Source organism: Maylandia zebra, linkage group LG1 (genome assembly GCF_041146795.1).
Source record: "Maylandia zebra isolate NMK-2024a linkage group LG1, Mzebra_GT3a, whole genome shotgun sequence".
In the NCBI taxonomy this organism is placed as follows: Eukaryota; Metazoa; Chordata; class Actinopteri; order Cichliformes; family Cichlidae; genus Maylandia; species Maylandia zebra.
In genome coordinates this window covers 13,149,839-13,175,325 of record NC_135167.1, presented here as the reverse complement: position 1 = coordinate 13,175,325, position 25,487 = coordinate 13,149,839, and the positions used below count along the sequence as shown (strand labels likewise).

Here is a 25,487-nt window from a genome sequence, read left to right as displayed (position 1 = left end):
ATGCATGTTGTTCTGTACATAGATTTTTTTTTTTTTTTTGTGATCTCCATGTTTACAGGTTTTCATTCTGGAAGTGAAATAACATTATCTGAAGACAAGGAAGCAAACAGTGAAATGATAAGTGTGAATTTGTGCGCAGAAACACTTTCGTTGCATCAAAGTTCCACACTGGCATAAACATGTAGTGTCTGAACACCTTTTTAGAGAATAAACATGCTGGAGTATTTTCTGTCACCGTGCCCACTGAATTACAGCTGGAGCAGAAGTCCCTAACTAACTGTTCTTACCCTAGTCACGTTTGAGATCAAGTTTGACATGGGTTAAAGCAAATGTCTGGACAAGATGTGATCCAAATGGCCCAACACCTGGCACATAAAGGGGTTGTTTTTAGATTATATTTTTTGCAAATTCAGGTAGCACAAAACTAATTTTAATGGAAATGCACAGAGTTTGTCCCGCAGTTCAGTTTCTCTTTAATGTACCTTTATGTGCCTGTATGATTCTGTTCTCTTCTTTTCCACTATCACCGTGAGACATCTGCAGGTTGCCCGGCGTGGTCTGCACAGCGTACGCATAAGCCTCATGGAGCGTCGCCCCGTTTTGTCTTCCACATACTTCCGGATTTAACAGCACCAATAAGCCAATGAGATCACAACACTCACCTCAGCGTCCCGCCCTCACCTTTGCGAACCAGCCAATAGAAGACGCCCCCGGGGCTCCGCTCGCGCAAAGGCCTAGCCATACAGGTAACTCGGTGAAAAAAAAATAGTAAGGGGAGGAAGAAAAAAAAACAAAAAAAAACCTCCGGGCTTGTTATGGCGTTCGTGTGAAGGAAACACGGATTTCCACCCTTCTTTACCAGTTAAACCAGTATCTCTGGATAGAACACACTCAAGTACTGCAACAGGTAGAGTCTCTGACCGCAAAGTCTTCCGTGGCTCCTCTGAAAATAATCTCCCCCTTTTTTTCTTTCTCTCTCCGTTTATCTCAATTGAGTTTCCAGCTCTTTTGTTCGCTCTTCTTATCACTTGGAAAAGGTGAACCCTCGTGTTATTTTTTTTATTTTAATCTTTGCTTTAATTGTAGTTTTTACCCTTGTGGTCCCTGATGGCTTCGCACAGTGATACTCTGGTGGTGTTCTTTGGGGCAACAGCTGGTGAAAATGGGGGTAAACTGGGTTCGGATGAGAGGGAAATAATTCTCTTGGTGTGGCAAATTGTGGATCTACATGAGAAAAAGGTACGGACCTTTCTGACCCCTTCGTTCGTTGTACGGTTTCTTATGTATTCAGAGTGTTTGTGGCATAGTGTCTACCTGTAGAGTCTGACATTTAAATCAACATGGTGTGCTCTCTGAAACCGTGTGGAGCCCGCTTGTCTTGTTATGCTAGCTAACGCTACTACTGCCCGTCGTTAGCGCACCTTTTTAACAGGTGTGCGACCAAATTAAAAAAAAAAAAAGCAGACAAAAATGGGGGGCAAACACACCTTTTTGGTTTAATATGTCAGCTTCTCGATGTAAACGACGCTTTATTGACAATTGAGTGCTTTTTTTTGCGACTGCATTGTCAATTCTGTTTTGTTTGTTTTTAAACAAGTCATTTCCTGTATGTGGGGGACCTTTAATTTGCTATAAGTTAGCATATTTTTTGTCATCAAACTGTATTCCTACGCCATGAAACGCTAAATGCTTTCACAGGTCGGGAAGCTTCATAAATGTTTTGTCAAGCCGGACACCTTGGAGCTGACAGACCAGTGTAAAGAGGAGACTGGGCTGACTGTGGACGACATCGTCAAAGCTGAGCCACTGGACAAAGTTCTGCAACAGGTTAGTCTCACTGGTCTTTTCAGGTGCATTGGGAAACTTGAAGTGATGCATACGGGTATGAAAACCACAGCAGCTGCTCATTTTGTGGGAAACCCAGAAGCTTATTAAACCCACAAAACTTTCTTTTGGCAGGTTTTTGCCTAGAGCGTGATGCGATATGACAAGCCTGACTGGGTATTAAGCTGTAAGCTAGAGTAAGAGTGTCAAATTTTCCACATGATCTTTTTGTTTTTTAAAAGTGGTGTTCCACCTGGTTGAGATGTGTCATTGGTTTAGCCCTGACAGTGAAACTCTGCTGATGGCTTGCAGGAGCTCAAGAGCTATGATGGGGCAGAGCCTCAGGCGTCTGGAGATGAGGAGTCGTCGCAGGTCTAGTCTTGCCCAGGCCTCATGTATGCTGTAGACATCTGGAAAGCAGAGTGTTTACCTGGGACCGCACCTCTGTTTTAGGCAGCAGCACAGACAGGAGGGTGGAAGCTTTCAGGTTGTGGGCTTCATCTTTAGCACCTGGTTACAACACTTCTTTATGACCAAGATGTAATTTTTCCTCCCTTAGTCCCCACTGTCTGGAGGTATATGTTGGCAAAAGTGCTTATGTTGCCAAACATGTTTTTTCCAACCACCCTTGAAAGGAGTGTGTATTTACACTGCATGCAGTATTCCTGCCCTTCCAGTAGTAGTACTTTAAAAACCTCTCATTATCACGGTGAAGCAATATGTTGGTGTTAATGTTTGTGCTGTTGTGGTCTGATTGCAGGTCTGTTTGGGTTTTAGCGTTCTTGTTTTTATTGCTTATTTAATTCCTTCTGAAATTTTGAAGCAGTGACGCTCCTGGGATTATTATACCCAGCGTGTAACATTCCACAGTTTTCATTTACATGCTGATGTACATTCAGGTCGCCCAAGACCTCAGCTTCAGCTACTCCAGCTTAGATTGTGTGCTGAACCTTCAAATATTAACCCAAGCAATCAGTTTGGTCTTTTCATACCTTTGTCTCATTGGTTGCGTTCTCTCTCTGCTCGTCACTCAGAGATAAGTGTTACCCTTGTTGATAGGGGGAAAAGAAGAAAACTGACATTTTTTCAGATATACAGTCTAGAAGCTGTTTGGCTCATGTTTAAAATTTAGAAGTGATGTCCTACTCCAACTTATAAGAATTGAGGGAAACGAGCAGTTGCCTTTTGTTTTCTTTTCCTTTTTTTTTTTAAAGTGGTGGGCTTATTGTATTGACCTGTGTGGTCAGAGCACCCAAGGACATGTGCTGCATTTCTTTTGTGAAAGATTGATCAAGGTAGAGAAGCCTGGAGAGATTAGCAGGACTGTTTAAAACTTTGCTCCCATACGTTTTGGTGCAATCTGCAAAACACTGTCAAAACTTCTATTTCTATCAGTCACTGTGTGTTAATTTTCCTACACAGAACAGACTGATATGTTTTGCATGATGCTTTGCCATTGCATACAAAAAGCAGCACAGTTAAAAAAAAAAAAAAAAAAAAAAACAACCCACAGGATGTACCGTACATCATTCTATTTCAAGGTGTAGAATAGATATAAGCATATGTAGGCATTTTTCAACCCTATATTTGCAGCTCAGCAAAATTATTTTAACCTCCTATGTGGTTGGTGAGCTTTCAGTTTCCAGCAGTGCAGGTGCACTGGGTATAGAAACTTGTCACACTTGTCTTTTTTTCCTTCTTTTTTTTGATACCAAACAAATGTACCAGGCTCCTGTCAGAACAGGTTTGTGTGGAGCACGATAGTCCAAAAATATGTGTAGGTCACTGTAGCTGTAACACTTTTTACAGTATAGTTTGCATATCACACCTGCAGGCCACTCATGTTTTTCAGAATAAATTTGTATTTAGCTGTAACGAAGCTATTTCTGACTGTGAGGGTGTGGGTTTGTTCAGCTTGCAACACAACGTGTAGCGTGTTTATGAAAAATGTCATGTGATGTGAGACTGTATCTACTGTGAAGCTGAAATATCACATTCGTATGCAGTCACGGCATATAGAAATGTTTCACCTGTTTCAGAAATGTATCCAGTAATCCAAGTTAATAACATTTGGTTCTCACTTACAAAGGCAGCCAAGTTGTGACATGCTTCTTATGATGAATCACACGAAAGTCTCGCACACAACCAGGATTTGAATATTTCAGCAAAAAGCCTTGTAAAGATGACAGATTTGTGCTAACACAAATAGTTATGCCAATTCATCATCACAGCTCTGTTACTTCTGCTGGGTGTGTCTAAATCAAACATGCCGTTAATTAGTATGTGAAAGGAAGACTGTTTATTACAACAACTGCAGAAGGAAGATATTGAATATATTTGGATCCACTGCAGATCCTACAGTGAGTTTTCAGTCTTCACAGTGCAAGAACAAATAGAATTTATGTTTCTTATTATGTTATGCGCCCTCACGGCTCGCACTGATTTGGGAAGCCTGGTTTTGAACCCTTAAATTTTTGTTGGTGGCCATATTTGAACAAGACAATATAAAGCTAAGTTCAGCCAATACAAGCAAACTTGATTAGCAATAATAATAATAATAATAATAATAATAATAATAATAATAATAATAATAATGGATTGGATTTATATAGCACTTTTCAAGGCACCCAAAGCACTTTACAATTCCACTATTCATTCACTCTCACATTCATACACTGGTGGAGGCAAGCTACAGTTGTAGCCACAGCTGCCCTGGGGCAGACTGACAGAAGCGAGGCTGCCATATCGCGCCATCGGCCCCTCTGGCCAAGGCATTACATGTTGCAAATATAGGTACTATATTTGTGTGAAGTAACAGATTTTTATTAAAATATTAACTTTTCAGCCACCTATACTAGAGGCAAACTTCTAGGATGGGCTTTACCGCACACAAAGCCTACTTGACATCTTAACTTCAGCAAAAATTGCATTAAAATGTTCCAAAAGGCAACAACACGCAAACAGAGTCAAGAAGTCAAGTTTTGTGACTCGATTTAGCTGAGGTGAGGCCGGTCACTGACAGTATTCACCTTTCAGACCAAGTGGTCATGCTGTTAATAATTAATGTTTTAACCATTTTACAAATTAAACAGGTGAGGTATATAAAAATTCAAGGGAAACTGGCTGTAAAGTTTAAAATCAAATGTTTAAAGTTGGGCTTTATCTGTTTATTTATTCATTTCAAGTATTATTTCAGTTTTTCTATTTTATGTGTAATATGACAAAGTCTAAGCTGACAGGGGGAAGAAAATATAAAACGATGCAGCACAAATAGAAAAGCACAATGTGTTTCCAGCTGCTGCACCTGTAAGAAACAACAAAAGGAGGAAAAACACATACCTGGAACATAGAACACAAAAAATGGAAAGTTGGGCATTTTAACAGAAGTTAAAGACACTGATTTGCCTTCAGGGCAAGCTTTAAGTGGCCATTTAGGGGAATTGCACAAATTCGTGTGACGCTACTGCCTTGGCTTCATTTTCCAGCGAGCTGCCAAACAAATTGTGCTCTTGTAGCTAGTAGAGCTCATAGTAGGGCGATCACTTGTGAAGGAGGGCAAACTAGCTTACTGTTGTAAAACATTTCCCATGTGATTTTTGGCCTATAGTTGCAAACAGTGTGAAGACCATGTCACGTGTTCGGTGGTGTAAGCGTGTTGAAAGTTTCCCAAAGATATTGCTCGGACACTCCCAGCCGCTCTTATCAGAGGTTGTTTCAGTCACCACCACCTTACCTCACCTCTACATACAAACAGTCCAGCTACAGTAGAGCGCAAGCTCTGATAGGACTATGTTCAAAGGCCACTTCCTCCCACTTATCCATGAAAAGTGCTTTCAGAGGAGAGTGAGACGCAAAGTTGCACCATTAATGTGCAAAACTAAACTAAAAGTAAACTTTTACTTTTAAAAACTACTTGTGAAAAAACATTTTAGCTGAAAAATTAAAAGTTGTTCAGAGCCTGAGAAGGTCTTTGAAGGTCATTCATGAGACTTTGTATGTTCAGAAGACTGAGTCACCAAAAGCGAACTCTAAAATTAAAAACTAAATTAAAACCAAGCATTTGACTGAGCAAATGAAAACTCAAGAGAAATGAGCAAAGCCATTCTGGAAACTGAATCTGAGCTAAAATTAAAAACAAAAAGTCAAAACAAAATAAAAATGAAAGCAATTAGAAATCGCAAAACTATAACATGTGCAACTTCAAACAAATATTTTTGGTTCATTCAGCAGATTATAAAGGGGCATCACCAAACATCAACTGTGATATGGGTGATCACATCAGGATGGGGCGACCGTGGCTCAGGGGGTTGGGAATCGCATCTGTAACCGGAAGGTCGCCGGTTCGATCCCTGGACTCTCTGTCCTGGTCATTGTGTCCTTGGGCAAGACACTTTACCCTACTTGCCTACTGGTGTTGGCCAGAGGGGCCGATGGCGCGATATGGCAGCCTCGCTTCTGTCAGTCTGCCCCAGGGCAACTGTGGCTACAACTGTAGCTTGCCTCCACCAGTGTGTGAATGTGAGAGTGAATGAATAGTGGTATTGTAAAGCGCTATATAAAATCCAATCTATTATTATTATTATTATTATTATTATTAATGAACAGCCATTTTTGACAGGTTTGCTAGTGAGGAATAATGAATTAACAGCGTTGTTAATTCAGAACTGGAGCGTGCTGCAGGCAGAATAAACACCAACAGTCCTGAGAAGAAAAAGACTTTAGCTAAATATTAAAAATAAAACCAGATTAATCTAGAAGCACTGGCCCTTTTTCAGTGGTCACTTTATGAGTTTGGCTCTTGTCTGTGATATCGCTGTTTGATTAATTTTCTGTTCTTCGTGTTTGCTCTTTTTAAACGTGGATTTTGACACTGTGGAGAAAGAGAGGGTGTGTCTCTACATCCTCTATAGCTTTTCTCCCGGCTTTAGACAAAAGCAAAGGTGGAGCTGCATGAATGGCTGTGAGCAAATATTAGTGCTGTTATCGCTGTACACATGAAATAGAAACTAATTTTAAGTCCATACATATTGCACTAAGCTGATCTCTATAACTTTTTGTCTTTATCTTTTTTTAAAAATAAGTATACATAAACTGAATCACTCACACACACCTGAAGTAAAAAGTAACTTGCAAAAATGATGCTTTGCATCTTTGGGGCAGTTCAGCGGTCGTGGATTTAAGTTGCATAACTGTCTTTTCCTTTTGCATTTGCAGCCTATTTTGAGTGTAATGATTAATGCATTGACTGAAGAGGGTTTTCATCTTGCTGAACAATGAATAGTAGAGTTACTTTTCATGTGGTTTGCATATCACCTGTAAACCACTATCTTTAACACAACTCTGGGAATGGTTACGTAAATTGTTTGTGTATGTTTTTGCTAATTAGGTTGTGCATTTGTTTCATTCATAGCTGAGCATGTGGTTTCTCCAATGTTGCAATGACTCCTTTAATAAAAACTCTTACATGTTTCTGTCCATCCATCCTAAAACCCCTCTAATCTAACCCCGAAGCATTTCTTTCCTTGTTAGAAGATGCTGCCAAAAAGCAGGTATGGTTCAAAGATGATTTTGAGTGTTCTGGGTTTTCTTGTTTATTTGTTAATGCTATTCTCCAATATGTGTTCTGTTTTGCTTATGGTGATATTATCTGGAGCTACAGGTCCCTGAAAGTTGGTTGGAGTCTGTTTCAAGTTTGCACATGAGTTAAAGCAGGGGTCTTGAGAAAACTTGCCATTACGTTGACATTGTACCTATTTTGCAAGCTGCAAAGCCACAAACTGCTTTTAGAGAGGAGCCAAGCACTGCCTCTTTATTCAGCTCTGACCTTTATTTTTCCTCTAATTCACCAGTTTTCTTTCCAAATTATTTTCCACAAGTATCCTAACTTTAAGAAGCCTAATGCTACCAACAGCAGCTTGCTATAAATCAAATGCTGTGTCAACAATAAGTGAACTCCCAGCTTTATGAAGCAGCATGAAATGGTGGGAAGCCAAAGAAAGTTTGGGAAACATTTAAAGGGGGCCAGAGGGGCCGATGGCGCGATATGGCAGCCTCGCTTCTGTCAGTCTGCCCCAGGGCAGCTGTGGCTACAACTGTAGCTTGCCTCCACCAGTGTGTGAATGCGAGAGTGAATGAATAGTGGCATTGTAAAGCGCTTTCGGTGCCTTGAAAAGCGCTATATAAATGCAATCCATTATTATTATTATTATTATTATTATTATTATTATTATTATTATTAATAATAAATGTTTTTCTCATAATATGGTGGCCAAAACGGTATGAAAATGTGATGGAAAATTCGATTGCAACTTTTTTGCAAGTGATTTGTTTTTCTGTACAAGAGGTGTCCTTCATTGGCAGTTAACTGCTGCCAATACAGGTTGACAAAATACAAGGAAGGGGGCTCAATAAATGTTGTAGTTACAAATAAGCATGGCTATGTGGGAGGTGATGGTATTTGGGACTGGGTGGCGAGGCCATCAGTGTTTATGCAAAGTGGAGACCAGCAGGTTTGACTTGTATGGGTTGGGATTTTAACTCGTCTGGCTGCTACTGTACAAAGAGAAAACTGTGGTGCTGGTGATCAGTGCTGTAATAATTCCTCCCTTTTGTCTGCACCCTCCCTCACTGGGCAAACACTGAAACCTGTTAGACGAGCGTCGCTTGTAATGAGGAGACAAATGTCAAACACAACACCACCTTCACTTTTCTGTCTTTAGATCTCAAGTACACTAACAGATTCTCATTTGTACACCGTAGGTGACGCAAGTGGAATGATTTTAAGTCCCACTTTATTTTGGATTACTTCCCATTAGCTTTTCTTCTCTCTTGCTCTTTAAAATATACTTTTAGGCAATTTAAATATGGTGCCATTTCAATCACAGTTCTGCTTTTTTTTTTTTTTTTTTTTTTTTTTTTTTTTTTTTTTTTGTGAAGGATAAAAATACTCCAGTCAGTCTTAAAGTGGCCTTTCTCCTTCCTCTCTCTGTATCTGTGCAGTTCCAGCAGTCAGTGTCATCAGAAGTAAAATGCCTTGGCAGGACCACGTACACACTTTGTGTGGACAGTCCCCTTGTCATTCGTCAGGCCCTCCACCCAGAAGCTTCCAAAAAGGTGATTATTTCACTCCATTGTTCCATAAACTGGAGACACATAGAGAGTAACATATAAAAATATAGGATTTTAGAAATATTTCCAGTATTTTTTTTTTTTAATATTTGAAACAAGTCTTGTGAATCATGACTCAATAGTAGAAACTACATTTTTCCCTTTGATTACTTCAGTTCAGTTTTATTATAGTTTGTAATAAATTGGCGTGCACTGATTTCGTATTACTAACTAATTATAGCCATTTGACTTACATTTACCTCCTATTCAGTAGCACAGTGTGATGCTAGTGTGCACATACCCTCTCCATCCAAATTCTCTCCTCTTCAGCTGCTTGTTTATTAGCATCCTGCTGTATCCAGTTTCCATATCAGATTTCCAAACCCTCATTTTGCTGCACTAAGTAACTTTCTTTTTGTTTGTTCCTATCCAGAATCTGGTCCTACCTGAAATATTCTTTTCATTTGTGGATGTGAGAAAGGAGTTTCACAAATGCTGCCCAAATGCTGGCCTTGCGCAGAAGCTCACACTCACCTCGATGTTGGAATGTATCCTTTGCTAGCCTGTCGTGGCTCAAGAGTTGGCAGTTCGTCTTGTAATCGGAAGGTTGTCAATTCGAGCCCTGGCTCGGACAGTTTCAGTCGTTGTGTCCTTGGTCAAGACACTTCACCCGTTGCATACGGGTGGTGGTCAGAGGGCCCGGTGGCGCCAGTGTCCGGCAGCCTCGTCTCTATCAGTGCGCCCCAGGGCAGCTGTGCCTACAATGTAGCTTGCCATCACCAAGAGTGTGTGTGAATGGGTTAATGAATGTAGTGTAAAGCGCTTTGGGGGGTCCTTAGGGACTAAGTAAAGCGCTATACAAATACAGGCCATTTATCATTTACCATGTCACTGAAATAGGACATTTTATAATCCTAAATAATCCTGACAAATAACAGAGTCGTAATAACAGAGTGTTTATACTTTTCTGAAATACTATATAATAGTTTAGCAAGTAAAAGGTAGTAAAATATCAACATGTAGTCAGAATAAAAACTGGGATGCAGCCTTAACTCTGTGTGCAGATGTTGGTCTCCCTGCTGTGTCAGAGGAGTCGATAGGGGTGAGGGAGGTGAGGAGCATGGTGCAGCTGACGCTCTGCATACTGGCTGAGCCCCACAGTAAGTAATGACAGGCCTTCTATCTCAAGTAACCTCACACTGAACAAGATGCTTAATACCTAGTAGCTGAAACTAAATTAGGCACAGAAAGAAGACAAACTGACCGATGGGGAGAGCAGTGAAGTGATCAAGGAGACCGTACTTTGTGTTAACACACTATGACTACCTTTGATATAATCAGAACTGTGTCTTTGCATTAGCCCACAGCAGGAAGAATATGGAAACTGGAAGCCCTCATGTTTATACAACAAACATTTAACCATGTTAATGTACAAAGTGGAATTTTGTCATTAATTTCTAACACTGAAATTACACACTAGCTAAATAGTCAAAGGAGAATGCTACAGTTAAGGTTTTAACATCCTTTTTCTTCTTCACATGGTTACTGATTTTATCCACGTGAACATACAGGTTCATATTCATAAGATCACATGTTCAAAAAATAAAAATGGCCATACTGACTGAAGAAAAATAACTTTAAATGCAGAAATAATCGTGTCATCTGAGCTAAAGATGTTATGACGAGTGAGCCTCTGTTCTTTTCTTTGAATTATCCCAACTACTAAACATACACCACACATGGGGAAGAAAGTAAAAGAGTGACTGTGATAGTTGATTAATGATTAAACCGTGCCTTGATTATATTATTTCTATTTAAGGAACAAGTACTACTATTTATTTATTTTTTTTTTATTGTGACCCACTGTCAAAATGCGTGTTACAAAGTAGCACTTGTTTGTCAAAAGTTTTGTACATACAAGTAAAGTGAGGCAACATATGTAACAATGAAAACATGTCAAAGTTTAAACTGAGCCAGAGCGCTCCGACTCTATCACTGTTATCACAGCCAAGTGTGTTTCTGGGTATTACAAGTTTGTGTTGTGCTCCTCTCTACATGAGAGGGAGCGTTGGACGTGCGTAAGCCAAAAACACATCCCATAATATAATGCTGTTTTGCTTTTGCTTTTTTTAGATCACAAATTCTCCTGTGTTGAAACAGTGAACTACAAGTTTGACTCAGGCACATGGTATGTATCGACCTTCAACACAAATATTATCTCAGTCCATCTCTGTGTAGTTTCTTGCCACACCTGCAGCCAGGCAGTGCTGTTTAGTCTGACAACCCCCCTCGACCACATTCGGGTCTCAGACCTCTCCGGCTCTTAGCATTGATTACAGCAACAAGGAAACCACAGGTGTGTTATTAAACCTGTCCAACTTTGCCATCAAGTGCTTACCAGGATATCTTATAGCAGAGCACCAAATCCTGCTGTTCTCAGAAAACCAAAAGCCTCTCACCTCGACAACCTTCTGACATTTAATCATGGGAGTGTGTTACTGTGTTTAGCACTTACTCTGAGTGGCCTCTTGTCTACTCGATCTGTTTAAACGCAACAAGAATCAAGGTTTTTCTGTTTGTTTTCCCTAAATCCCAGTCATTTCCAACAAGGCTTTGAATATTCTGCACACATTATTTTATATATATAAATAAACTATTAATAGTTTTATTTATTTAAATTTTCCCCACATGGTGTTTGGTGCAGCAGTAAGACTGAGCCGGTGGACAGTGAGGCTGTGATCAGAGCACGAGGGCTTCCATGGCAGTCCTCAGACCAAGACATTGCTCGCTTCTTTAAAGGCCTCAACATCGCCAAGTACGTTGGATTTTGTGCTCATCTATCAAAATGTCTTTGGAGCCTTTAACATGTTAGTCACAGAATTTGTCAACGTTTGCAGTTAGGGGAACTTTATTCTGTTACTCTTTCCTTTAAAATACTTTCCAGATTATGAAATGCTTTTAAAGCCCAATGGAAACCTGACCTTGTTGAAACAATTGCTGTGTCCAAGTACAGCCTAATCTTTGCTAGTCATCTTTTTAACATCCACTGCTACACTGTTAAAATGATTTCTAGAAATATTTCTGGTATTATGCTTTTTCTGTCTGAGAGTCTGACATGCTATGCCTTCACAATATACTGGCAGCAGCCAATCTGTTCACACAGGGCTAAAAGACTGGAGGCATAACAGATGTTATATTAACTGCCAGATTACAAAATGCTAGTTTTGCTGAATTAATGACTTAGTCAGGCTTTGTTAGAGTTTTTGATGGCGATGATATGAAAAGACAGTCACGGTGGTAGAAATTTAAGATGGAGAAGATTTTGTTTGAGAACCCAGCAGATATAGGTAATTGTCCCTTGCATTCATTTATCGGTGCCCTTGTGTTTCAGGGGTGGTGTGGCGCTGTGTCTTAATGCTCAGGGCAGGAGGAATGGCGAGGCCTTAGTTCGCTTCATCAACTCTGAACACCGAGACCTGGCATTGGAGCGCCACAAACACCACATGGGCAGCCGCTACATTGAGGTGAGGTTCTCTCAGTTCAATTGTGGCTCCATGGCGTAGTTTTTTTGGGGGGGAATTAAAAAAAAAAAAAAATCTGATTAGAGTCCTCTTTTGATGTCATTAAGAAGTCGAGCTGAATGTGAGATTTAATCAAATTAATACCATCAGTTTTATGAAGGAGTTTTGTGACGTGATTTTTCTTCTTTCCTTGCTTAAAAGTTGGGTGATTGACGTGTCTATTTGATTTTTGCCTGAAATCGTAGTCACATATTCATATTAAGTTTTCATCTCGTGTTTTTCAGGTCTACAAGGCCACAGGAGAGGAATTCCTCAAGATTGCTGGAGGTCAGATTTCAGGGTTTTTTTTCTCTTTCTTTTTCTCCTCTCACCTGACCATGATTACATGGTCATACTGAAAGACTTTCTCAGTGTGAGGTAGCATTTTGTTTCATGGATTTCCTGCACTTTTGAAAAAGGAAAAAAAACCCACCCTCTCGCATCTGTAAAAGTTCACCACTTTGCTCTCTTAAAAGAAGGAGAGAAATCTCCTCTGTGCTCTAACTCTCCTGTTACCTGTGTGTTTGCCTCATCCCAGTGGCTCCCTTATCTCAGACTAATGAAAGGCGCTTTGTGAGGTGTATCCCCCACAGCCCCCATCCCTTGCTAATCTCCCCTTCCCTAGGCCAACCCCTCTGAGGCCACTTGGAAAGAAATTTTATTCTGGGCTAACAGCAGTTCACCTGTTCTGTTCAGTTTAGCCTCCGGCTCCATTCCCCCTGAGGGAAAGAGGGCTGTCGCCCAGTAAAAGGACCAACTCGGTGCTAACACAAAATGGGTGTGAAGAGACAAAGGCATGGCCCGGGGCCTGAGAGGAAGCCAGTAGTAACACAAGGGTAGAGATAGCAGTCAAAAGAAGCACAGCCGCTTGCAGCAGAGAACTTACACTGGCTGCTTGTTAGACCCTGGACTTTAGTCAGTGGGTTAAGAATCAATACATATCGATAGCACAGTGAACTTTAAGCAAACAGTGGAGAAGCAGACACAATGCATGATAAATGAAAGCAGTAAACATGTAAACAGATGTGTAGATTAAATTGTTTCATTGTTTTGGATGTAAAGCTTGAAATTGAAAGATCTAACATTTTTCCATCCTCTGCAAAAATACCTTTAGGCTGCCGATCTGAGTTTACTGAGTAAAGGTGGAAGAAACAGGATCAATAAAGAAGAAATATTAAAGCCATTGAACCAAAAATTATATTAACCTGATCACATATCATATAAAATTAATATCTGGAGATGAGTCATTTAAATTCTTGATCTGATTAGTTGTGAAGTTTCTTTTTTTTCTATGTACTTTTATACTTTCTGCATTTGTTACTGCACATTTTATAAATCTTACTGTTTATAATTGACTTTGTGGTGGAACAAGACCATTTGTGTCTGTAAACCTTCTCTTTAAAGGCTGATCCAAGTAAATATAGCCTCTTTTTGCTGTTTTTGTCTCACACCCAAACTGATCTTGCCTGGAAGCACACCAAATGAGGGACACAATTTACAGAAACTGTAAACCAAAGAGAAAAATTTAACTTGGTTAAGTTAAATGTGTCCGTGGGCAACGCTGGTCACAAGTGTCAGGCTGGGCAGCCTTCTTAACAATTAACTTCATTTAATAAGATGTATGTAATTGTAACCTCATCTGTTTATCTTTAATGATCTTTTATTAACCAGTATCACAATTTCAAGCAGCTTAAGAGTTGTTCCTTAATATTTGCTGTTTTCTCCAGTTTTTAATTAGATTTAAATTCTCAACATTAAATGGGTCCAATTGCAGTCAAATTTTAATATTCCTAGAGACCACTTTTTTGGCTTTCTCCAGGTTCGTAATTTCGTTCATTCTAGAATTCCACAGTCTTCAGAAATAGTTATATATGATGATATTGAGACATTTCTTATTAAGCGAAAAGACAGAACTCATTTTCTCAGCTTTTTACTCTCTCCTATATACTCTTAGTAGCAACACACTGAGCGCTATTTATAAATGGGAGAGAGATCTTAATAATCAATATACCGAAGAGGAGTGGAAAGGAGCCATTAACATGAGTAGTTCCACTTTTACTTGTAACCGCTTGCGAGAAACCCAATACAAAATCATACATCGCCTTTATATAGCTCCTAATGTCTTGCATAAGATTGCACCTCATATTTCCCATCTTTGTAGTAAATGTCAAAAAGAAACTGGCACTTTTTTTCATTACTTTTGGGAATGTAAATTAATCAAAAGATTTTGGAGCTTCATATCTCAAGAACTAAGTAATATTTTTAACAACCTGATTCAAAGGGACCCCGGGTACTTTCTTCTCGGCCTACCCTCAAAAGAATTAACATTGAATCACTTGCAGCGCAAATTATGTCACAAACTATTGCTGGTAGCTAGGAAATGTATTCTCATTAATTGGGTTAAGGATAAACCTCCCTCTGTGACGTTGTGGTACAGAGAATTATTTAAAGTTATTCCTCACGAAAGAACTGCTGCTATTTTAGGAGGAAATGAGGGTCTCTTTCTCAATGTTTGGACCCCTTTGCTTTCTTATTTGCCAAATGATTTGTCCCAACTCTTTCTTCTTCTCTGTTTGGTTGTGTTGTTTTATGCTATTCTTGATAAACGAATAAAAATTGTATATCAAAATGTAAATGGGTAACCATAAACTTTAAGACACACATTCATATCTCTCTTACAATAAAAAGTGACAGCTTAAGTTTCTTTAGAAGTCACTTTACAAATTATACATGGCTGCAAAATACAGGCATTTTTAGCATTTCTTTCAGCTTCATTTCTCTTAGCCAAGCTTGCCCCAAAGGTTTACATGTCAAACCCTGATTCCATACTAATTTATTGTGCATTAAACTGTACAGTCTGTCTTTGAGCACAGCACTGATCTGTGCTTTCTCTGTACACCACACATGCAGAAACGAACTGCGTGCTGCATTACTTGTGTGCCTTTTCTACCGCAGCTTGTATTTTTGTTTATAGTTTAGAATTTAATGGATTGCAGGAAATGTTGAAATTTTATAATTTGTGGGTGATAACATAAAATACCTTGATTTTTCAGATATTTAATATTGTAGACTAGCTGACATGGCATAAATGGCATCTATAGGTTACTTCGTTAGTTGATCCACTACTTTGTTTTAGGCTGAGTTGAAATATGATGGCGTGCATTTAATGCTTCATGTTTGTTAAATCCTCAGTTTTCAGCTTTTCTTTTGGGTCACTGGAATTGAATGATTGTCCCGACAGCAATTCAAAAACTTCATTAAATATATGGATCTATACAACCAGAGGAATCACAGTCACACTTCCTGTCCCTTGGTTGCATTGTTACTGAGTCAAAAGTCTGATTTATGACTCAGCTTTGTTGTTCCTAACTTGTGGACTGATCAACTATGACAAATGCAAATACTCCATATAACAAGATTTACTTTCAGGGTGGCTGTTAAAAGTAACTTAGTCAGCAGAGAGTGAATAGGACTTTTTGAGAATTACAAAGTGATTTTTGGAGGCCCTATGGTGTAGCGAGCTTTATCCTTCCTGTCCTCTGTGACTATAGGTACATCTAATGAGGTGGCCCAGTTCCTGTCCAAGGAGAATCAAGTGATTATCCGTATGCGGGGATTACCATTCACTGCCACACCACAGGACGTGTTGGCCTTCCTTGGTCCTGAGAGCCCAGTTACAGATGGCACCGAGGGTCTGCTGTTTGTTAAGTACCCAGATGGGCGACCCACTGGTGACGCCTTTGTGCTCTTTTCCTGTGAAGAGTATGCCCAGAATGCGCTGAAGAAACACAAACAGATCCTCGGGAAGCGTTATATCGAGCTGTTTCGGAGCACTGCAGCAGAGGTGCAACAGGTACATTCTTCCAGTTGTGTGGCCTGAAAGTTTTTCTAGCTGTAGTTTTTGATGTAACAAAAAGACAACATATAACTGTTTGCGCTTAGATTCTCGTTGTAATGCAAGAAAAAGATGTGCTACTCCAAAAACAAAAAAAAGAAGAAGAAAGTTTCCCGTGCAAGATACTTATTAGATGGGTTTGTGTTGTGTAATACACTTTCAATTGATTCTTTAGTGCTCTCAGAATAGCCTAAGAAAGTCGTTTTTGTGAAAGTGTGAGAGAAAGTTATGATAGTCACCATGGCCTGAGGTCCACAGCAGCTGTTTCCTTGGGTTTCCAAATGAATGGTGTTATGGCAACATAGAGAAGTGAGAAAACATAGTATCCAGAGTGCGAGGTATTAATAAATCAGACAATACTGGAGTTTGTGCAATACTGTAGATGACAAAATCATTTGTGCAATGTGTGTGTATTTATTTATTTTTTAGTCACCATGACACTCGGTTACTGTTTATGTATTTGTTGTACATTTTTTAATGCTTGTTGCATATGCAGTCAAGATTCATTTATTTATTTATTTATTTGTTTTGTATGTGTCTGTGCTTTCCAGGTTCTGAACCGCTACATGTCCACACCTCTGATCTCCACACTGCCCCCTTCGCCAATCATGCCTGTCCCAGTCCTCACAACACCTCCGTTCCTTCCAGCAGCCAGCAGCACTCGCGACTGCGTACGCCTCCGTGGTCTGCCCTACACTGCTGGCATTGAAGATATCCTGGAGTTCATGGGAGAGCACACTGTTGACATCAAACCCCACGGAGTCCACATGGTCCTCAACCAACAGGTCAGCCTATTAGAAAGTCATGGGCCCAGGCATACTTGTAATATTAAAGCTCTATATCTTAATACTGACTTTAAAAATAACAGCCATACAGCATTTTCACTTACATCTTCATCGTAAATCTCTAAAAATGAGAAAAAGTTTTGTAAATGTTACCAAAATAAAACAAAGTAAAAATAAAAAATTGGGAGGGGCAATATTTGCAAGTCCAGAACAGCTCAATGTACTGTTAAAATTATTTTCCCCACAGATTTACTTACACTTCACACAAACACACATTCATTCAGTCATTTGTTAATTGGATTTCTACCCCTGTCTGTGCAGGGACGGCCCTCTGGTGATGCCTTCATCCAGATGAAGTCACCTGACAAGGCATTTATGGTAGCCCAAAAGTGCCATAAAAAGACAATGAAGGACCGGTATGTGGAAGTCTTCCAGTGCTCCACAGAGGAAATGAGCATTGTCCTGATGGGTGGAACTCTGAACCGCAGCGGCCTCTCCCCACCCCCCTGCAAGCTTCCCTGTAAGTCAGAAACGCCAAATAAGGTCCACATAAGCAAGAGTTGCAGTAACATTTGATTGATTGATGATGATGATGATAATAATATCTGAAAACCATGCTACCATGTTGGAAATTCTGCTTAATCTTTTCTGGTTCTAGCACTTCTCCACCAGATTAAAACATGCCAACACTGAATAGAAAGGCCAGTCTTGTACAAGGATTAAAGTCTCCCTAAGAATGAGCTGTAATAACACTGAATTTCTTTTTTTCCCCCAATAACACTGAATTTCATCATCTTTAAGTCACACTTTACCAACATCTTAGCTTCAGCTGTACTTTGTTTAGTGGTGAGCATGTTAAATAGTGGTTAGTGAAAAGGTGCCTGTATTTGTGTTCAATCAGACTCTTGACCTCTGTAAACAAAACAAAGCCATAGGTCATATTCAAATGAAAGGTGAGGCCAGTGTGCAAGCGCCTTAAATCTGCATTCTTTTTAATGGGCAGCATAGGCGGAGTGCTCCGTTTGCAAAAAGGTGCCCGGTTGTATAGAAGTCTATGGATAAACGGAGCTCATTTTCTTTGCTGCACACTTTCCTGATTCCTTCATAGACTCTGTTGCTAGTTTCAGGTCATAAACCACAAGGTTCATTTTGAAAATTATAGACATTATTAGCCATAAATGAGGACATTCAGAGTATGGCTAACAACTTGTCAATCACAGGTCATTCATGCTTCGACAGTGTTGGGTGTAGTTCGTTCCAAAGCAAGTCTTCACTGTAATCACCTTACATTTTTCAGTAAGGCACTGCACTAAATTCAACACTCACATTAGAGCAGGGCGATATGACCAAAAATATTTATCACGGTATACATTTGAAAATTTGCGATAACGATATAACTGACGATATAATTGACAATAGACAAAATGCTTTACAACTCCACAACTTTATTAGTGCAAAAAACCCCATCAATGTATTTTCACTTAAACAAGCAGCTGTTTTTTATGTGCATTAAAGTTATATAAAAATTTAACAGTGCAAATTCCTTGCTGACAGTTTAACCAAAAGGCATTTCCAGTGGAAACTGGCCGACATATCCTCAGCATAACCATGTATAATATCCACAAAACTTAAAAAGAGGTTATACACACACAATACGGTAATATTATGTTGAAGCACAGTACGTATCACTCCTCGAAGCTCTGCCTACGATAGCCGTAATGCTTTGACAATCCATCAAGCGGTGCGGCTTCGTAGCTTAGCAAAGTCGTACTGAAACATTTGACAGATCTTCGAGCGCCGTGTACCACATAAAATCGTTTCGAGGTCAGTAAACACAACCAGAATTCATACATAAGGCACACGGGATTATAAGGGGCACTGTCGATTTTCAGAAAAATCAAAGGATTGATTTTAAATGTGCCGTATTTTCCAAAAAACACGGTAATAACGACTGCTCGCTAGCATGCGCTACCAAAAATAGTGCTTTGTTGTGTATCTGACGGACGAAAGCCAAACCAGTTCCACACCACTGAAGTCGCAGCATTTTTACAAACCAGTTCTGGTTCATCTGTTTCATTTAACGATCCGCTTTCGCTCTTCTCATTCTGCGTCACCGCCATGTGCGTATGTAAACAAAGGCACTACGCATGCACGTTTTACCCATATTCTATTGCGATATTTCATTTTCCTATCGTTGCCCAAAATTACACCGGTATTACCGTGAACGGTATGATATAATCCAGCCCTAACTCACATTACAGTTACAGTTATGCTGCTACTTGGATTACAAAGGTTCTTAAGTTATTGGAACACGCTTATATACAACAACAGTCCTTTGCAAGCATCTGCACAGACAACACCAGAACCCAGTGCTTTACAACACTGCATCTGACTCTTTACATTGTGTTTGGTAATGTAAGGATGGATGTAGCTCCTTGTCCTTGGAAACCCGTTCCACAAAGCTCTCTACACACTACACTTTTGCTGGCCACATGACGATTGGAGGTAGCGACTGACACTGCAGAAAGTTGGTGACCTCTGCTCACTATGAGCCTTACCATCCGCTGACCCCAGTCTTTGATTTTACATGGCCTACCGCTTCTTGGCTCAGTGGCTGTCGTTCCCAGTCACTTCCACTTTAACAGTTGACTTTGGAATATTTAGTAGTGTTGAAATATCCCAGCTGGACTTGTTGCACAGGTAGCATCCCATCACGGTACCATGCTGGAATTCACTGATATAATGTAGCTGCTACTAGAGGTTATTTTGTTTTGTTTTTTTAATTATCAAATGTTGACACTTTGTTAAATTTGCTAAATACCTACTTAATACAGGTTGTTTTGCTTTTTCGCCTATATCTTAACTAGAATTAAGAATTGGGGTAATATCTTTTTGAACATAATTTTACTCAAACTGACCCCAAAAATGCTGCCAGAAGATCAGCAGTGCTGGTACCATGTTGCCTGACTAACACTGGAACTGCCCACAGTTTCGCACACGTAGTGGCTGTTTGTCTGTAAATAGATCTGTGCCATCATTTGTGCGTGTTTACACTGCACCATGAAGGACACTGCGAGCTACGTAAATAAATTCTGATGGGTCTTTAGGGGCTTTCAAGTAGTTTTTTTTCTGGCCTAGATCTTATTTTTATAGTTATGGTTTTAGTTTTTAGTTTTATAGTTGGGTTATAATCAGTGCATCCCTACATGTTTGACTACCTTAAAGGTGCAGTATGTGAAATGCTCTACTCAAAAAGGCCATTGTTTCCTTTTTGTGTGCAGCAGCTGCTCTACATTTGTTTCTTAGTCTGATTTATTTTACCTTTCAGAGCCGTTTGAACGCTGACATCTAACACAATTTTGCAGTCCTAAGTTTGTCAACCGTAGGAATGTGTTGTGACATGTTTATGACAGCTTCTGCAGTTTATCCAGAGACAGTTGTGCAGCATGCTCAGTTGATTCATATGCTTGACAGCACTTTACTTGTGGCGGACTGTACACACACCTTACACATGCATACCTCTGTCTCTTTCTGTAGGTCTGTCTCCCCCCACTGCCTATGCTGCATTCCCCACTCCACCTGCCATTCTCTCTGAAGCTGCCCTCTACCAGCCTCCCCTGCTTGCCGCTCCCAGACCTCCTCAGACCACCGCACACAGCCCTGCTCACACTCTGGCATACTACCCCCCTCAGCCACATCTCTATATGAACATGAACTACACTGCCTATTACCCCAGGTAAGTACATTGTGATCTAAAGCACATGTCGAATGTGACAAACTGATAAAGGTCAAAGGTTAAACTGCAGCATCACAGGCTGGCAGAAGAATACAACTGTGAGGTGGCAATTTTAGTATTCATCATAACTTTGCTTTTCCACTTATTCCCATTTGCTCTCCAGCCCTCCAGTGTCTCCCTCCACAGTTGGCTACTTTGCAGCTTCACCTGCAGTGGCAGTTGCAGCTCAGCCCCACCATGCTGCAGCTGCCGCCTCTCCTGTATTACCCCAGCATGGTGCCCTGGTCAGGATGCAGGGTCTGCCCTACAATACTGGAGTCAAGGACATCCTCAGCTTTTTCCAGGGATACCAGGTCAGTACATGGAACTCTGAAATGAAAGCATTTTTTAATCACAAGAAATGTGGAGCCATATACTTGAAAAGCTTTGTCTTGTATTTGGATGTATCAAGCTTTTGAGATAACGCCTTGAATAGTGACAGGATAATTGTTGTCAGTTTCTTGCAATAATTTGGTAGTTACTCTTCCCACAGTGGGTGAGTGCCACGTGAAAGTTTCTAACTGTTGAACCATTCGGCGCATTTACTTCTGTGTTTTTATTGCAAAATTACACTATAGTACTACTCAATTAAAGGGACATGTGTGCACTTGTGCTCTTCCCCCTCCTGTTTGCTTCCCGTGTCTAATGCCGCCAGTCCAAGTTAGGTGGAGTCCCCTGAAGCAGGTATGAACACTGATAGGTGTGGCATCAGACATTTCCCAAGATGGGGAGGGAGAGGGGTGGGGTCTGAGGTGTCATAGGGTGGTTGTTGTTGTTGCTGCTGTTGTTGGGGCAAAAATCTGCGGTCTGCTTTTGGTCTTCATGGTTCATGTGTTTTATAAATCTGTGCAAATATCAGGTTCAGAAAAATAAACTTGTTTTGAGTTGCACACTCAAGATTGTTGGAAGTAGAGTGTGTGTGTGTGTGTGTGTGTGTGTGTGTGTGTGTGTGTGTGTGTGTGTGTGTGTGTGTGTGTGTGAGTGACTGTTGGCTGAACCATTGCAATTGTATCCCTGTTGGAGTGTGTTTTTCTGGCTACAATAGCTACTCTCACACTGGTCCTGGGTGAGAAAACTATTCCCATACTGCCACTGGTATCCTTTACCACACACTCCCCTCAACTAAACACTCTGTAGTTAAAATGACACCTACTCAGGCGTGTGTGTGCTTTGTTTTTCCTCCTTCAAATAACATGTAACATATTTTTCCCAAAACTGTGTACTGCCATGTGTGAAACAATGTGGAGGGGTCCCACCCTGACTGTGTGTCCGTCATTATGCTGTATCTGTAGTATGCCCCTGACGAGTACAGCGGCGTGGTTCAGATGAGCGAACAGGCCAGGAGTCTGATTCAGCCCAAAGAATGGCTCTGTCTTTAGGGACTCGCCCCAAGGTAAGAAGAGCCTCCGGACTAGAGCAGCGGAGTGGAGGGAGAGTGCATGTCCTAGACTTGACTAACATCTTACTGTTTTGGCCGTCGCACGACATCAGATACAAATGGCTACTAGCTTTAAAATTGTCAACAAGTACTTCCAAGACAGTATTTAGACTTTGAATCACTGATGTATAAATTGCAGTAGGAGCTGATCATGATTCTGCACTGTTAAAGTGATCCAGTCTATTTCATGCTGTCAATCATTACTTTTGGCTGTATTCACAAAAGAAAATGTTATGACTGTCTCCCTTTGTAATGCTGTGACATGTGATTGATAAAGCTTCATGGATTGTTGCTGCTGTCACTGCTGTTGTGATCAGTGGATTGATACATACCTGCATGTCTGAAGGAATGCAAGCTCCTTTGTTGCATTGAGCGGATTTTGGTGCAGGATCCGAATGCATGCAAACTAACCAATGATTGTGTTGCATCTAAACCTGCCTTGTGGGTTTCAGGTCTCTGAGAACAGCATGTGCTCTGCTTCTCTCTTCAAACTTTTGGTTGCTTTCTGACTGGACCGGTTTGATGAGATAGTCTTTTCCCAGTGCATTATTCCTCCTCTGCTTTGTGGGCTCCCCCTGGTGTTTTTATGCTCCAGTTACATTAAAAATACACTTACTGACTTCATCACTTTTTTTTCCCCCTGCAGCTTCAGCCAGACGCCGTTCTCATCTTGTATAACTTCAGTGGGCAATGCAGCGGCGAGGCCTTGATCACCTTCCCCAGTGAGGAGATCGCCAGGCAGGCTGTAGCCGAGCGCTCCAACCACCCCTTCTATGGGCAGCAGGTCCACTTGGCCTTCTGTAACTGACCACTAGCCCTCCATCTCCTTCCACCTCGCTCAATTTAGCATCCCACCAAAGAGCACTCTCCTGCAAACACCTCTTCAACCTCCGGTTATTCCGATACTCTGTCAAACAGCTATTGCTCCTCTCATTTTTCCACGATCTGCTTTTCACACCTGACACTACTGGTACTGGCACTCCTGAAGCTGCTGTTGGAATTTGAGCATCTACTTACGCTCAGATTTTCAGGTTCATGTCACTTTGTGGATGTCATGTATAGCATTTCTATGTGTTTGCACCAACTGTAATAGCTGGTTGTGGAGAAGAGAGAGTAAGGAGTGTGGACAAACCTAAATGTGGATGATCATTTAAATGCACACTGCATGTGTTCCCCATAAAACTGTACAGATGTTCATCCTGGAATGCTTGAGGTTGTAAAAAACCAAACAAAAACAAAATACAAAAACAACAAACTTCTACACACAGTCATTTATGTATATTTCTAAATTTTCACTTTGCAGCAGTGTGGGATTTCCTGTGTGTTCGTTCTGTGCAAGCACAGCTGCGTGCATGCGTAGGCTTTTGTTTATTATCTGGTGGCCTGCAGCAGTGTATTTGTAACACTGAAAAGAGAAAAAGCCATAAAGTGTGACTTAGACTACTGAAAGAGAGTATAACTGTACACTTGTACTTGTAAACTGTCATGAATTAATTTGACATAACTTTGAGCTTCAGGGACTACTAGTTTATACACAGCTGTGCAACAGGAGCAACTAATGCACAACTGTTTTCTATAAAAAAAAACAAAACATTTATGTACAACATACTGTCATCCTATTTAGACTTTTTCCAAGCACTACAGATTTCTTTTTGCTTCAGTCAGACTTGAAGAACTGAGTGTCTTTAACAGAGTAGCACAATAAAATAATTATATTTTTATTAATGTCATTTCTTTACAAAAACTAAGATTTTGTTATCAAATGAACATGTGTTTCCTAAAGTTGTTTATAATTAGCTACTGTATGTCTTTTGTTCTTGTCTCCAGAATATTTATGTCTGTCTGTAGCATGCTTTAATTCCTATCAGAGTACTGTGTAAAGCTGCATGAGTTTTTCCTGTGGCAGGCCCTCTGACAGCTCACTTAGTTTTTCACCTTTACTGCGCCTACATCACCCAGAGTGCTATACTGGCCCAAAAGAGGCTAGGGCAACCTCTGGTGGCAGAGGAGATATTTCTTTTTGTAGCAAGTTTGAGACTTGCCTGAATTTAGATCTATGTATAGACTGTAAAGAATAAAAAGTGTTGACAATGATCTGTGTTAGTTGTTCTTATTTAGAGACAAATGCAAAAAACTGATTTCTAGTAACTTCTACTCCTGGTGTTTGTTTTGGGTTTTTTGTTTGTTTGTTTGTTTGTTTTTCTCAAAATGCTGATGAGTGATGTATTTCAACCTCAACATATTTTAGGCTACTATCAACCCACCTAGAGGCATTTGGATTATCACTTAAAGTAAGAGGCCATCTTGTTAGGTCCACTTGTTTACCTGCCTATAAATGTTATCTAATTAGCCAATCAAATGGTTGCAACTCACTCCAATTGTGCATATAAGGTCAAGATGACCTTCTGTGTTGGTGTCATAAAGCTCCACAATCCTAATCCCCATATTTCAATCCAATAGAGCATCTTTGTGATGGTGGAACATCACAAAGATGGTGGAAGATTCGTATTGCGGATGTGTAGCCGACAAACCTGCGGCCACTGTAACGCTGTCATGTCATGGGATCGAATCTAGTCTGTGGCCTTTGTGTGCAGTTTGCATGTTCTCCCCATGTCTAAGTGGGTTCCTCCACAGTCCAAAAATAGGTGTGAATGTGGACATGAATCTCTGCCTTACCTCTGTGATAGACTGGTTACCTGTCCAGGGTATTGATAACTAGATAAGCAGAAGAAAATTGAAAGGATCTATTCTTTGAAAATGTGCCATTAAAAAACAGTAAAACAAGCCCAACCCTACCCTTAAGACTAGATGGGTTGATTACCTGTTACAGCTGAAGCGGTCAAAAGAATGTCTGTAAATAAGCAACAAAGTCCTGTTGAATTGTAGAGCAAGCCAAGCGTGGACATCAGAGATTCTCAAAAGAAACAACCCAACAGGCGACCTGTTGGATCTAGACTTATTTCAAATTAAGAGCAGATTTTAAAAAAAAACTAATTCTAGATGTGAGCGCTACCGCCAGCTGCAGCACGTTAAAGTTTCAGTAGATGGCGCCAAAGAACGGTTTCAATTTTTCACGTAGTTCTGGGAACCGAAATTCAGAGGT

General features: G+C 40.3%; 1 protein-coding gene across 5 annotated transcripts; it reads left to right on the top strand.

The window, feature by feature from the left end:
• Window positions 1-724: 724 nt before the first annotated feature.
• Window positions 725-24,478, top strand: esrp2 (epithelial splicing regulatory protein 2). 5 transcript variants are annotated; one of them, XM_014413846.3, is made up of 16 exons: window positions 725-907; window positions 1,087-1,239; window positions 1,699-1,827; window positions 8,824-8,937; window positions 9,365-9,479; window positions 9,996-10,091; window positions 11,065-11,119; window positions 11,636-11,746; window positions 12,323-12,455; window positions 12,737-12,779; window positions 16,043-16,344; window positions 16,938-17,171; window positions 17,493-17,691; window positions 20,709-20,907; window positions 21,071-21,260; window positions 23,031-24,478. In XM_014413846.3, the coding sequence occupies exons 2-16, from the start codon at window positions 1,108-1,110 to the stop codon at window positions 23,190-23,192; spliced, it is 2,214 nt and encodes a 737-aa protein (XP_014269332.3). In that variant the 5' UTR covers window positions 725-907; window positions 1,087-1,107; the 3' UTR covers window positions 23,193-24,478. The 5 variants fall into 5 exon arrangements, with proteins under 5 accessions (XP_014269332.3, XP_076737813.1, XP_014269388.3 ...); XM_076881698.1 differs by lacking the exon at window positions 725-907 and adding an exon at window positions 22,239-22,339 and having other exon boundaries at window positions 914-1,239; window positions 23,031-23,169; XM_014413902.4 differs by lacking the exons at window positions 725-907; window positions 23,031-24,478 and adding exons at window positions 21,602-21,630; window positions 22,239-22,339 and having other exon boundaries at window positions 914-1,239.
• Window positions 24,479-25,487: the final 1,009 nt, after the last annotated feature.